The sequence below is a fragment of the Felis catus genome, chromosome X, assembly GCF_018350175.1.
Source record: "Felis catus isolate Fca126 chromosome X, F.catus_Fca126_mat1.0, whole genome shotgun sequence".
Lineage (NCBI taxonomy): Eukaryota > Metazoa > Chordata > Mammalia > Carnivora > Felidae > Felis > Felis catus.
In genome coordinates, this window is record NC_058386.1 from 113,605,246 (window position 1) to 113,620,751 (window position 15,506).

At 47.3% G+C, this 15,506-nt stretch overlaps 1 protein-coding gene across 7 annotated transcripts in view; it reads right to left on the reverse strand.

Moving 5' to 3' along the window:
* Positions 1 to 1,935: 1,935 nt before the first annotated feature.
* The window catches only part of FGF13 (fibroblast growth factor 13), a 465,748-nt gene continuing 452,177 nt past the window's right edge, over positions 1,936 to 15,506 (reverse strand). For all 7 annotated transcript variants that reach the window (XM_045051000.1, XM_023249010.2, XM_023249008.2 and 4 more), the window contains 2 exons: positions 4,444 to 4,642; positions 1,936 to 3,334 (listed from right to left, as the gene is read on the reverse strand). In XM_045051000.1, the coding sequence (XP_044906935.1) occupies positions 3,198 to 3,334; positions 4,444 to 4,642 (336 nt within the window). In that variant the 3' untranslated portion in view covers positions 1,936 to 3,197. The remainder of the gene's footprint in view (positions 3,335 to 4,443; positions 4,643 to 15,506) is intronic.

Sequence of the window (15,506 nt, forward strand, 5' to 3'; positions counted from 1 at the left end):
GTCTGGATTTTTCTTTCTTGGTCATTTAGAGCTAAAAAGCAGCCCAGAATTAGAGACAGATCCTGGTGCATGTACTATCGCGTGTGGCATTCTCAACCCTCCGGGGCAAAAGTCACAAGGCAAGGTTACAGAATAAGCTGGTGAAAGGTATGCCAACCTGTCATTGTAAATACGGCTAATACTTTGGGTACTAGTGACCTGCCCCGGCTACAGTTCTCCACTGTTCTGTTTTGCCACCTCTCATCCACAGAATGGTTATAACCAGCTCGTTCAGATGGACAGATGATCCTGATACTCATTTCCCCCTGCCATGTGTTCATTTGGACAACGGATGCTTGAAAAATTCGGCGTCAAGGAGCCGGAGTCTGTAACAGATTCTTCTGTGAACTTGAGTGGCTTAGGCCCGGGGCAACATACTGCCGAGGGAGGTGGGAAGGGGTCACTGCTCCCAACTGTTTGAGGGTTCCATGGCAGTGAGCATCGTGCTCCCTCCAGATACAAACGCAACTCCTGGAGGGGAAACGCTGCCATGTGTTTTGCTGTTATTTATTTGCTTTTTAATGTTTGTTTATTTGTGAGAGAGAGCGCACGCAGGGGAGGGGCAGAGAGGAGACGCAAGCGGGCTCCCCTGCCCGCACAGAGCCCGGTGCGGGACTGGGACTCGAACTCACGAACCGCAAGATCACGATCTGAGCCCAAGTCAGACGCTCGACCGACTGAACCACCCGGGCGCCCTGTTTGGCTTTGCAATAGTTACAAGTAACTTGAAGAAAGTGTTATTTTCCGTATTGTCTCCTGGGCTCAGTACAATGCAGGGATTGGATACATACTCACAGATGGCGGGGGTGGGGGGGGGACAGTATGAAATTGAGTGCTGTGCCATAGAGCAGGGGTCCTCAAACTGGGGTGGGCATCAGATTCAAGATTCCCAGGCCCGGCCTAAAGCCACGGAAGCAGACTCACAGCACAGGTGACTCAGGTGCCCGTGACAGGCTTGAGCGGGGCCACTCTTCTCAGGGTCAGTATGTGCCCTGTGAGACTATGGCTCTGACGCTTCCTGGGTATTTCGGCCACGGTTTATTTACACCAGGCTTCCCCGAGGCACCAGTGTCCTGATTTGGTTATCGCCAGAGACGGTGATACTCTGCTCTAGGATTGAGAATTAGTTAAGATTTAATAAGGGGCGAGGGTTGAGTAGAATTGGCGTGATTCTACTCGTGGTACATAAGAAGGCTCCTGGGTCCCAGCTAGGCGGGCGGGCAGCCTCGCTTCCCGCGGGTGGGACTTCAGAGCTCACGAAGGATGAGGGCTTAAGAGGCAGTCACAGGGTGACTGGGCTGGGCTAGGGGCTCCTGCTGAATCTGGCCCAGACATCTCAGGAATGGGTAGCCACCCGCCTGGGGACCCAGTAACTCTACTTTGACGGATGTCCTGGCACGTCCCAGGTAGTTATGGTTTTACCTGTTCCTCCACGCTTTCCTTCACGTTATCGACTGTCCCCAAAGCATGCGTTGTCAGGCAACGGCAGCTTTGGGGAGCCAGTGTCAAGTCACGGACATTAAAAACGCTCCCATTTTCCCTCAGCCTTCAGAGGTAGGAAAGGACTGCAGAGATTTAGTCGTGTGCCTTCCCTCCACCGAGAGAAGTGGGCAACAGAGAGGGAAACTGACCGCGTGAACGGCAGAGAAGATACCAGAACACAGGTCTCGTTTGTACAATCCCATCACTGAGTGGGAATGAGAATTCTCTGTTCCAATCTGAAGTCTAAGTACAATAACCAGTACGACGGACACACTTTAAGGAGCGTTCGTGTTAGTGTGAATCTCTAGACTGTAGACGATCAGGGGGCAGTGACCTTATATACAGAACTGAACGTTCAGCTCCAGTTTCTGTGACAGCTAATGGCACGTAACAGACAATAAATGTACCCTGAGGGATTTTTCTTTGAATGAATATAAAGAGTTTATTCAGTGCGTATTTGGGTATACAACAACAAATATTAAACAACTTTTTTTTCACTTTTTTTTTTGTGCACAGGACAGAAAACTGCCTGCACATGCTATGTCCACTTTAGGAACACAGATTTTAACATGCAACTCTATGCCAAGATTCCAACTTTCTTCCATGCAACAGATATGAAGATCTAAATGGAAACCTAGCTAAGTCTTAAACACTTTTCCAGAAGCAAGTATAAGTATATGTTGGTTAGGGGTAACCAGTCTTAACATTTCCTTGTACACAATATTCACATGCCAAATACAACAACAGCAGGACTCGTACATATACAGATAGGACGCTTCTTATCGTAACAACACAAAAGACGACATCACGGTTCCACAGTTCGTGTCTTTGTACGAGAAGCCACAACGATAGTTTGACATGATAACACAAATGGAATCAAGAGAAATCTACACTTGAGGATAATCTTTTTTTTTTTTTTAAGTAACCTTTACTGACTGGGGTTGACAATACAACTCAATTTCTATGCACAGAACACAGCACAAGAACTTGACCAGAATACACTACAAATCTTAAAAAAAAAAAAAAAAAAAAAATGGTAGAATCACAAGAACACTGTTACCTTGAGCCTGAGATGCCAATTCAGATTCAACCCTGAATTTGGTTGATTGGGATTAAGTGACAGAGTCAGTAGAACCATTGAATTTCAGAAATCATGGAGTCACAATATTACCAAGTAAAGAATACGTCTGAATCAAGCGTAGATGGAAAACATGAAGCCAAGAAAGCAACACAGGTCACAAGAAGTTTTGTTTGCCCCTACGAAACATTTAAGCGCTTAATTTTGTTTTGCTTTGTTTTTGTTTTTGAAGAGCAATTGTGGTCTTTTACATTGTCTTGGTTGGAGAGCAAATTTTTATCAGCATTAGTGCTGTGAAATGTTTTTGGCTTTTCATCCCCAAAGCACAGGTGAGATCATGAGAAAATTGGGCAGGCCCTTCTCTCCAGGATTTAGTTCACTGATCTTGCTTGGCATTCTTTTGCACAAGCTCAATCGAAATTAGGGGGCTTCAGTATGGATGATCGAAAGGTTTAATGGCAGATAGACTAGTGAACTCTGCCTGTTTGTTTGGTAAACGTCATTGACAAAAGTGAACTTTTGGGCGAAGGACCTGCTAGAATTCAACAGCACCTGGAGGTAAGGTTCTGTTACAGAGCCCTTGTTTTGCCCTCACTGGCTACGTTGATTCGTTGTGGCTCATGGATTTGCCTCCGTTCAGCACGCCGGAGACACTTCTGCTCTTGGTTGGGGTTCCGCTTCCGGACCGGGAGAACTCCGTGAGATCGTGCAGTGACGGCTCCTTGTACATGGCCACTGGAAAGCACAGACAGATGGGAGTCAAAGGCCTTCGAACGCGCACCCCGCACTGGCCCTCAGCTTCTCTCCTGGTCACTAGGCTTCCGTGCTTTCAGCCCAACACGGAAAACGCTGCCACCAAGGACTCAGCCGAGAACGGACTGGCTCAGCTTAAGCAAAATCTAGCGCTGGCACAGTGTGCAAGGAAGTCTAATGCCTCATTTCCATCCCTGATGGTTATATACATGAGAGGATTAACGAAAACTGCATTTAATAAAGCTCTTCGAAGGTTAAATATAATCTACAGCACGCTGTGCAAGCCAAATATTAAAATCGAACACATTTTAAAACACCGATTTCTACCATACTCGAGATGATACTCTCCGAGAGTCTAAATATTAGCGCAGTTCTTAAATGCAAGAAACACTACGTATTATTATTGTTGTTGTGCTGTATGGTTACATACACGACCATCCAGTTAGTAAAGAGGGGCGCTGGGATTTGAATCCAAGTCGTGTGGCTAAGCAGCGCTGAGCTCACCCGAGGGGACGGACCACCGCTACGCTCACCTCGGTTCTAACCCCAGGCCAGTGGCCTCTGGGAGGTCTTGCTCTGCTTTGCCCCCGGTTCCCTATCCCTTCCCTCCCACGTCTCGGCTACTTCTAACAGCCTCATCTTCCGCACCCCATTTCTATCCCTCGTTCTGTCCAATCTGCTGCTAACCTCCTACTAATGGCTGCGAGACAAACCCCACGAATGAAAACTGGCGGGACGATATTGCCGGGCCCCGAAGAGGACCCAAGGAGCTTTCCGGTAAGCGCGCGTACATTTTAGCATCTGCGTTTCTGTCCAGGAACCGTTCTGGCGTCATTTGGGGCTCCTGGCGGTCCTGAGTTAGCGATCAGCTACTCCCACGTAAGTTAAGGTGCTACTATCTATAGATGTACTATGGGAAAATTAAAATCAGAAGAGCAGGTGCTATTGTCAGTGCTTTTTTCATGTTTTTAAGTGTTACAGAAGGTCAGTCCATTTCTGTATAGTTGCCTTCATGGGGAAGAATGACGTTCCACTTAGACAAGCATGATGAAGGACTGCCTCGTACACAGCTCCTATCATATCAGGTTTACCTTTGAGTGGTTTGGGCAGAAAGTGGGCTGCAGGCTTGTTCTTCTTCACGTGGTTTCCTTTCATGATCTCTCCTTCTTTGTTCAGACCCAGATACCACCCTCGGCCTGACTGCTGCTGACGATAGATCATCGACGAATAGGTCACGTAATAATTTTCAAACACCGACTCTTTGAATTTGCACTCAGGTGTAAAGTGTTCCTGCGAGAAAAGTAAATAAACCAAAGCTCAGTATTTATAGCTGTGGATTTCACGGAGAACCCTGTGGTATTGCCCTTCAGGAGTTTCGGACATACTTTGTTCAAGCTTGTACGACCGGTGCTCTATTTTAATAGCATAGACTATTACCACTGGAAACCCAGACTATATAGAACAGTTCACGTGATGCTTTGCAAAAAGCCCCAAGTGTAAGTGCTACTGATCAATGATTCGCTCTCTTTGTACTAAGATAATGGAAAAATTAGAACCAGCCACGTAACTGGAATACACTGGACAAATACAAGAGCTAAAGATCGAAAAGACAAGTATAAAGCTGTCACACGAGGCTTTGTTCCTGGCCGTCGTCGGGATTAAATATGAGAAAATAAACATTTGGTCCCTCTACTTAATTTTCAGAGATTGTCCACTTATTCTGTACTATCATTGTCAACTGCCCGAGGCTAAGAGCTGTGTTACGGTGTTTTATTACTGGCTGCCTATATTTCTAGAGGGATGCTACAAAGAAAGGCTACCTTTGGTTGGCTGTTAGGTAAACCAAATTGATTTGTCTCTTAATCATTGGACCTTGACTTAAAAATGAAAAGAAAATCCCCCCCCCCCACCTCGTCCTTGCCTTACAGTAACATTTACAAGCAAATCAATAGGGAAGCAGGAATTTACAGTAATTCTACAAGCAGACACGAGAGAGCAGCCCAGGGGGCTGTGAACCCTGGAATGTGATTTCTGCCGTGTACCTGGCCACGTTTTCTTTGGATCTGCCCCCACAAATGAAAACGGACTGTTTCAGAAAAGAAAAAAAAAACAACCTGAAAACCTTCGTTCACGTTTTGCAGATGTGGGCGTGTGCCATAAACAGCCATTAAAAACAGCCATTTGTAAGCCAAATGAAATGGTAATTTGCTGAGATGTTCTCAGCAATAACTTCTGATAAAACCCTACCAAAAAACCTTGTAAAACAATCAGGCGCTAGAGCACCTGGGTGGCTCAGTGGGTTGGGCGTCCGACTTCGGCTCAGGTCATGATCTCACGATTCGTGGGCTCAAGCCCCACGTCGGGCTCTGTGCTGCCAGCTCGGAGCCTGGAGCCTGCTTCGGATTCTGTGTCTCCCTCTCTCTCTGCCCCTCCCCTGCTCACGCTCTGTTTCTCTCTCTCTCTCAAAAATAAACAAACATGAAAACACGTTAAAAAAAATCGTGTGCTTTCTGGACACCAGCCTTTTCCGCACAATGCCTCCATGGTCCCACCTTCGTTCATTTTCAGATTAGATATCAGTCTAAGCAACGCATGCTGTCCGAGGGACAGAATCTGAAGTGCTCTGAGACAGTCACTTCAGCAAAGAGGAACAAATTCCTCAAATGAGGCGGCCTTTCTCTGAAAGTGAAACAATAGAACGTTCTCTTCTCTTCTGGGAATCCACGAAATCTGGGTCACTCCGTCATCTCACCGATTCTCACCCAGTGCATGGATTAGAGAGTCCTCTCTGGGGGTTATTTCAGCCTAGGGGCACACTTGACAGGTCCTCTGAAGGTTCACACAAATTCAACCTGGTCAAGAAAAACGTATTTCCAAGGCAACTACTGCACGTAGGAGCTGAAGCGTTCTGTTTACGGGCTGTGAAACCCCCCCTCTGGAGGATTCTCCCAACGGTGGGACGCGATGTGCTCAGGCAGGTCCCGCAAAAGGGCTGCATTGAACGTCTTGTGTGATGGTCGCATTCATTCATTCACATATACACGGTTTTCCGACGACCCCGCTGTATGCTTGGGTGACACAAAGAGTTCACAGGTAAATAAGGAGGGGCCTCAGGAAACTTGCAGTGTATTCGCAGGCGGGGTTTTAGGACAACAGAGGAAGCCCGCTCTCGCCCTCACTGGGGGCTGCAGAGGGGCAGCGTTCACAGAGAGGGTGTTATTTTAGCTGACCTTTGAAGGATGGGCAGGAATTCAGACCAGGAAAAGGGGAAGGACTTAAAACTCCGGGGGACCTTCAAGTTCATGCACAATCTCTCCCGTCCACGAGCTTCGCCTTCCGTTTTCACTGCGACTGATCGAGCTGGCGCCCTCTGACCTCTCCACTGGCCTGCTGTCATAACCTCCGAACTGGTCTCTCCTCTTCTGCTAGCAGATCCCCACCCACCCCCCAAGCAAAGTTCCCTTCCTTGGGAACTGTTGATGGTGTCACCTGCCTTACAGTAAAACGAGTGGCTTGACATGGCATCTAAAATTCCCCAGGGGCACCTGGGTGGCTCAGTCGGTTGAGAGACGACTTCGGCTCAGGTCATGATCTCGCAGTTGGTGGGTTCGAGCCCCCGGGTCGGGCTCTGTGCTGACGGCTCAGAACCTGGAGCCTGCTTTGGGTCCATGTCTCCCTCTTTCTCTGCCCCCCCCCCTCCGCTTGTGCCCTGTCTCTCTCTCTCAAAAATAAAACAAAAAACATTAAAAAATTTTTAAAAAATTTAAGATTTCCCACAAATCGTGGGGTGCCTGGGTGGCTCTGTCGGTGAAGCTTCCGACTCTTGATTTCGGCTCAGGTCATGATCTCAAGCTTCATGAGATCGAGCCCCGCGTCGGGCTCTGCGCGGACAGCATGGAGCCTGCCTGGGATTGTCTCTCCCTCTCGCTCTCTGACCCTCTCCCGCTCCCACTCTCCCTCTCCCCCTCTCTCTCAAAACTAAATAAAAGCTAAAAGAAATAAAAAATACAAATAAAATAAAATTCCCACCATTCAGACTCACGTGTGCCTTTGTGCCTTTCCAGATGACGCTCATTTCCTTCGCTTGGGATGTCATTCTTCTGTCTTTACCTACTGGCTTTCCTCTCATCCTTCAAGGCCTAGCTCAGCTATGACTGCCTCCGGAATCACAGAGGATCTCTTAAGAGAGATCCTCAGAGCTGATGACACGCGAATTGGTGCTCCCTCAAGCCCTCCCTACACCTCTAGCTGGTCCCGTGACTCAGGCACATGCATGAGCGGCTCCAGATGGCAGGGAACTTGCCGTATTTTCTGAACCCACCTTCTACCCTCACGGCCGACCGGTCGGGCTGCCTCGCACACGGCAGACCGCTTACCTATCGCTCACGGGATTCGGATTTCAGAGATTCCGATTTAAGTCTTGGAAATTCCAGGATTCAGAAGTATCAACCAGTAAAAAGTCGGCAGGGAACTTCCTTAATACCATATGGAATCAGCTGTCTGCAGAAGGAGGCTGTCATTGCACGGACAGATCCTGCACGCGTGATTTAGCATCTGTTAAGAATAACAGATACTACACAGATGCTGGCACCTACGACGTTAGGAGGCAAAACTTGGTGATTGTTACAACTATTGGAAAATGGCAAGGAAGGACTCAATGAGCTGGATGCTCTGTCACATCCTGGCAATTTCTTAGTCATCACCACTAAATTTGGACTCAAAAACTCAGTAGAGCGGGAAATGAGGCCAAAAAAAGAATGTGGAAGCAACCAAGGGACTGTTCTGTTCTGTGTGTGTGTCACTGTCATTTCATCCAGTGTTGGAATGAGTAGGCAGAAGAGGCTTCGTTTTTATCCAGTGCGGAAAAATGTGAACATCCCACCCGACACAGGAAGGGCTCGCAAAGCGAAGAGGGGTACGGCCGCGTCTCTGTCTCAGCAATGAGTCACATCAGTAACACGTACTGGATTTGACCCTATCAGGGAAGCCCTGTTCAGGGGATGCCGGGAAGACACAGGGCAAGGAATCAACGTCCTCTGATTGATCGGGAGATGATTAGCAGTGCTCTCGAAAAAGGTACCGTTGTAATCTAAGAAACAGAACAGACAAACATATGGGAACATGGCGGGGGGAGGTAAGAGAAGAGAGGGAAACAAACCAGACACTCTGAACGATAGAGAACAAACTGAGGGTTGATGGAGGGGTGTTGGGTGGGGGGATGGGCTAGACGGGTGATGGGCATTGAGGAGGACACTTGTTGGGATGAGCACTGGGGGTTGTACGGAAGGGATGAACCACCGGGCTCTACTCCTGAAACCAACACTGCACTGGGTGTTGACTGATATTTAGATAAAAATGTGAAAAGAGAAAAAAATACAGAAAAAGGTACCCTAGTGGCCTTGAGCATCACTTTTCTGTATTTCACACGCATGAGATAAACGTCTGCCATCATCATAAATGAACGCTTTCAGGAGATACCAAGCATTCCCTGCATAGTCGCTAAGAAGTTATCTGGCATGGGTACAAAAGAAAGGGTGCTTTCTTGTATCTTACAATGTTTTATGCATCGATTTCTCTTAAAAGTTGTTTCTCTCGCATATCTATGTATTTTTTTTTCCAGAGGAATAACGTCTTTTTGGTTCATGAACTAATCAATCTGTCTTTAAATCTCCTCTGTGCCATCCTCTCTATTCTCCTTGAAGTTTGAGGTTAGCGTTTTCTCAGTGAATATTGAACCTTTTTACCTAAAGAATCCATACCAGTTAGCGATAATGACTCTATTTGGGGTAAGGGAGAAGGACCTATGCAGAATGAGCAGACCCAGGAGCAAAATCGACCATTTCTCTTTACCAATTTAGTCACTGTTAAGGGGGGAATCGTTTCTTGGAGGTTGAGATATCACTGACAAGAAGGAAACATCTGAAGCCTTCTGCATCACGTTGCAAGAACACACTGGAGAGCGCCTCTAGCCACAAACGGTAATGGTCAGCCACCCTTTTCGGGGCTCAAGACCTCTACACAGACTCTGAGAGGCACAGAAGAAGGCATTAGCACAATCGGTAACGTTGGTTATGTGCAAACAACCCCCAGAGCCAATGGTGTGCCGGAAAACACCTTTGCCCCAGAAGGAAAGGCTTTGGCCTGTGTAAAGCACTCTTTTCTATTAGGGTCAGAAGAAGCAGGAGTGCCCTGGGTTGCCCTGACTCTGAGAGTAAAGTATGGAGAGGGCGCGATACCTCTCTGGCCTCCTGGAGCTGAAGCCAGGTCAGAAGCACCTTGGGCTGTGGTGGCAGTTTCCCCAAGGGCAGCCACGGAGGGGCCGTATCACTCAGCAGCTGCTGTGGACCTACATCCCTGGGGGCCATGGCCGAAAAGGTGAGGGCTAAAAAAGATCCGTACATCCTTTATGTCATCTCGGTGCCCTAAACACATCTCCAGCACCAACAGACGCACGCCGAGACCAATACCTTCCTGATTAAGGTTAAGTCACTCAGCAAACACAGGCCTTAACAGCAGATTGTTCATACTCTGGCCCCCTTTCGCAGCTACGGTACCACTGGTAAGGTGGCCGTGTTTCATTGGAGTCCGCACATCGGTACGATGGGGAGCTTTGGGGATTGCCAGGCATACCGTAAATGTTCCCCTTTAGCACGTTTCTCTCGAAGGAAGTATTTTGTATATTTATTAATCAAATGGTTATTTATTTTTGAAAGAGAGGGGGCGTGTGCTTCCAAGTGGGGAAGGGGCGGGGGGGGGGGGGAACAGGGGATTCGGAGCGGGCTCTGTGCTGACAGCAGAGAGCCCGACGCGGGACTCGAAGTCACGTACCGTGAGATCGTGACCTGAGCCGAAGATGGACGCTCAACCGACTGAGCCACCCAGGAGCCCTTCGAAAGAACTATTTTTTAAATGGGCTGCAGTGATTCCCTTGGATCTCAAGAGAGCAACAGAGTCTACAGAGCTTGTCCATCGATAAAATGGCCACCCTGAGCCTTTGGATTACTGAACACAGCTCGCGTAACAGTGTTGCACGTTCGGTACAGCCTTTCGCGTATGTACGGGCCATTGCTCACTAACTACACACAGCCTGGTCCAGGTGAATAGCTCTCGATACGTTTTGTTTTATTCACACATAACGTTTTGTACATCGGGCACCAGAGAACACAGAGGCGAAAACAGTTTACAGATACATGGGTGGCCTTTTAAAGTACTCATCTCTCCCTTTAATCCTCTCACTTCCGGCCTCCTGTCTTCCGGCCACATTTGCATAGCCTGACAATCCAATTAATTTAACAATTACTGCCAAAAGCAAGGGTCACTCTTCTAATTCTGAGCCATGTTCGGATGACAATTAATTCTCTAGATTTAAAGTTAGCAGGTTACTTAAGCACGTCTGACTCGTGTGTTTCAATTATTCCCCAGCCTAACGAAAATAATATGCAAATTAAAACTAGATTTCCAACTCTGTTAAAAAATTTAAAAATAGAACCTTAAAATACAAATCATACCCATGGGGGGTGACGCTGTAACTATACCTGTATTCTCTACACAGGTCTCCCCTCGATCAGTGATTTAGAAATCCAGGATTAATTATTATGTTCAGGACTTTGATGTTCTCTCCCAGGGTATATTCGATGTGAATGAACTTCATTATTATTAAGATCAAAGAATGGGAAGGGAGAGGTTGGAGGAGAGGGGGAATCGGTACTCACCCAGGGCACCGCAGCTACTAATTCATGATAAACAGACAATGGTTTGCTCATTCAAATATCCTCTGGACTGTGAGATCCTTGAGGGCAGCTCCTAGCATAAGGCCTGGCTTACAGTCAATGATCAGTTTCCCACATGGTGAAAGAAATACACGAAAGAACGCAGTCACATATGCAGGGAGCTCAGGAGCTCCCCGGTCCAGATCCAGAGAAGGGTTACGTGGCACCCCAGGAAGAGAGGGCTGTTTCCCAGTGGACACTGAGGAGTCAGAACCTGCCTGCGAGGGCAGAGAGAGCAGTGGCTAAAAGGACGGAGGAGGAGGCCTACAGATACATTCAACTTTAGAAACTGGAGACGGAGGAGAGCAAGAGAGAGGAGGGAGGCATGAGGGCCGGAAGGAGAGGAGGCGGGGAGGGGGAAAGACAAGAGGGAGTAACAGGGACCAAATCATGCTTCAGCTACAAGAATGAAGACACTTCGTGTTAACCAAGAGAGGGGCGCTGAACTTCTACTCTTGGTCTCTGGGTCTGCAAAGAGCTAAACATTTCAATTAAGTTCTGTTCGCCCAAGCTCTGTGAAAATGGCAGGGGGCGGGTGGGGTGCAAACCCCACGGGTCCCGCTGCCCTTCCTGGATTGTCGTACAAGGATCCAAGGAGGCAAGGCGTGTGGAAAAAGGCCCCATAAACATGCGACATGGAATGACTTCTCAAAATACGTGCCCGGAAAACCAGGCATTGATAAAGGGTCTGCTTATACGTGTTTTATTAATACGGAAGAGTATCAATTCGGCCCCCAAATTGGGACTGCACGTGAATTACACCTTGTGCTTCGTGCTCTCCTCCATTTTTCATGTCTGTCTGCGGCGGACCCAAAAGGCCGTAGTGCTTCAAGCCACAGCACTAAAGAAATGAGGTGCTTACGAATGGGCCTCACGAAATACCAGGCGACAAAATGACCTAAAAGTGCAGGTACGATTAAGCATCCGTTTGTAAAGAAATGCAAATTATAATTAAGATGACGGATACGGGCCTATTTTTCCTCATAGGGTTACAATGAAATTTCTTAGTAGTATTTTTTCAAATTTCAAGGTATTTAATAGATCCTTTAATTAATCTCATGTTGACCCTACAAAATATGCCGGCATGCCGTAATGCTTTTTTTTTTTTCAATTTTTCACAAAACAAAAGCCACCGAAAATATATCAAGGAGCTTGTCAACCGATGGCCTGTTTAAAACAGAATTAGGACACAGATATGGCCATACTTGAGGCCTGGAGTTCAGGGGCAGAGAGAGAGGGAGACACAGAATCCGAAACAGGCTCCAGGCTCCGAGCTGTCCATACAGCACCCGACGCGGGGCTCAAACTTACGGACCACGAGATCATGACCTGAGCCGAAGTTGAATGCTTAACCGACTGAGTCATCCAGGTGGCCTGGAATTTATTTTATTTTTATAAACACTGAAGCAAGCTAGAAAAAAAGCAGGAGAAAGAACAAAAACAATGCATCTCTTACAGAACCTAAGAGGGGCTATTTTTGTCATGATTCAAAAATTATGTGATCCAAAGGCCTCACTCAGCTCCAAACCTGGTCAAGCAAATATGTTTGGTACGATAAATAACTTTGCTACGATTTGTGATAAAGCAGATGGATGGGCCACATGTCTTCAAGGCTGCATAACTGGCTCAAGACGGTGTTAGTGTGACCCAAACCTTCCAGAAGAACACAGATTGTTTAGGCGACGCAGTTAGGTAGCAGAAGACGTACTTCATCTTCTGTAAGATACACTGTGGAGAGACAATGTGACCACAACAGGAGTTTTCAAATCTTGCTGGGTTTAACCCTCCTGTTTAACAGAAGTTTGTGGCAAAGCATTTTCTCCCCAAGGGAAGAATACTTCTCTTAACTGAATAACTCCCTAAAACTTTTTTTTTTCTTGGTCTAGGATGTGCATTAACTCTGGATGTTGGTTTTTCCTACAGAATGGCTGACCCACGTGTATTGAGACGGGAATCAAGTATCAGACCTGATTTCTAAAAATAAACTTGCCAGTCTTCTGGCTGCTTACTAGCATTCATTCGTGCCCACTGGGCAAAGCTTGCCTGGTACTATGGTGATTTCTCATTTGTGGTGGTACTCTTCTGTGTAAGAACTTCAGAGGGGGCCCTAAAGCCAATGCCAAGAGAAGGGCCTGGGAAATATTTGTGCACAGCCAGAGAATCAACTTTGTAGCTTGTATCTTTTGAAGTAGCTGTTGCAAACTCCTGTCTGAAAATTCACACGCCTGGGAACTCGGAAAACTTTTCCCAGAGATCCGGCAAACTGGCACGCAAAGGAGAAAGGTTCTTGCCCTGCGGATCAGAGAAAAAACCCCTGCGAGGTCGGTGGCCTATTAAAAATGAAATCATACCAAGATGGGTGCGCAGGATGTTCTGAGACTTCGTTCTGGTTTGTGTTGGATAGCGGTTGTGTGAACTTTGATAGGGTCTGTCTCTGCAGCAGAGTCACTTACAATAGGCAGGCGCCTACTTCTTCAAAGACTTCTAATCTCTTCTCTTGCACAGGTAGGGAAGCAAAGCTAGACAACAGTGGCTGCTCAAATGGAAGTCACTGAGCGTGCTTTCCACCGCAAACCATAAAACCCGGAGTCCCCGGGCAAGGTGCGAAGGCCTAATCTGTAAAACCAAGAATGAGAAAGGTGTCACAGAGGGCTACTGGACCGCCCCATCACATGGCACCTGCAAATTACTTCCGGGGATAGGAAGTTGCAAAGAAGAGTCTTCTTTCTATGAAGACCGTGCATTTCTAACTCCCATCTGCCCTTTGAAAAGAGCTCACGAGGGGATGCTATCAACAGTGACTGACCATGAATCCGAATGGGGGAAGTCGGCTCATCAATTCAAGACACAAACGGAAGAGTTCGTTCCAAGCTATGACTTTCTGAGAACCTGACTTGTGCCAAGCACGATGGGAGGCCCCTGTGTGTATATGATGATCTGATTTAACCCTGGTCGCAGCCCTCTGTGATAACTTCAGAGGGATGGCCTGGGAGAAGAGTCCCCCCACCTCCCCACAAGGGACAAAACCATGGGAAAGAAGACCTTAACAAGTCCTTTCTTTATAAATTTGGTCGCAAGTGTGCCTTTTCCCACAAATCATCGCTGTGTAAGACAGAGGCCGCGATGTCCATTCTCCTCTACATGACAGTTCCAGTATCTGCTGAAGGTCCAGCTCTTCCTCCTCTTCGTGTGTCCTGCCTCTCTGAACCCTGAAGATCTCTGTCCAAACCCGCCTCTTCCACTTTCCAGATGGCTGACTGTGGGCAAAAGCCTGGGCTCCCATCCTGCACCCGTGAGAGAAGATCAGTAGTGTGTGCCTCAGAGTGGGGACCGCAGGGGGCGTGGAAGGCAGCTAGCGTGCGTGTGAGTGCCCGCTGACTCCGGGATCCCTTCCCTCGCCTTAATCTGCACTTCTGGTGTGTGTGTGGCGGGGGGGGGGGGGGGGGGGTTCATGTTACACATTAAAGTGTATGCATGAGAATCGCTTTCAGCAGTGATTCCTTTTCAAGGCTAACAATACATGAGCTCTGAATTTGGGGCTTAAAATATCCTAAGATTCTAAAATTTGCATTACTATAATGTGTACCAGTGGAACGCACATCATAGTAAAGAGATCTGTGCAACAATCCAGTAATAATGGGCCAGACGGCATTTGCATGTCTCGTTTTAATCACTATGCCACCAAAAGTACAACATTATTATCTCACTTCTTTTGTTCCAAACCACTGTTTTGCTACTTCTACTTTCATAGTGTAGGTTACTAATAACAACGGTCATGAAAAAATCTAATAGTCCCTTATGTTTAAGCTGTGCCTACTTTGAAAGTTTTCTCTGACTGCTTAAATTGTCATGGCATTCAAGTGACAGCTAAGGGACAGTTTGATAGCGATGATGATGACAAAGGGAATGATTCTAATGGATCCTGGTAGACTTTTTTCTTCTGTCTAAAGGGCCCTTTTTACCGCTGAAGAAATGGGACCAGAGATGCTAAGATATGGGAACCGGGTTTTCACACTCCCTTTTAGAGAAAAACTCCAGAGCAGGGACGCCCTCCTTCCAGAGGAAGCCGGAATCTGTTGAAGGTGGCTGGTGTTGACATGTGAGAGGTCCTTATTTTGAGGATGCTTTCAGGGCTGCACAAACACTTAAGACTCTGCAGCCTGATCTGTTCCTGAGCTGGGGAACAGAGAGGGGAGGAAGGGGAGGGGAGGAAGAGTCCTGACACACAGCTCGGCCTCAGCCGCGCTTTCTCCACCCCGCCAGACAGCTTTCCATTAATGCGTTCATTTACCATTCTCCGAGATCATGCCCTGAAAAGTTCATTCTTCTTCTTCTTTTTCTTAATATTTATTTTTGAGAGAGAGAGTGAGGGAGGGTCAGAGAGA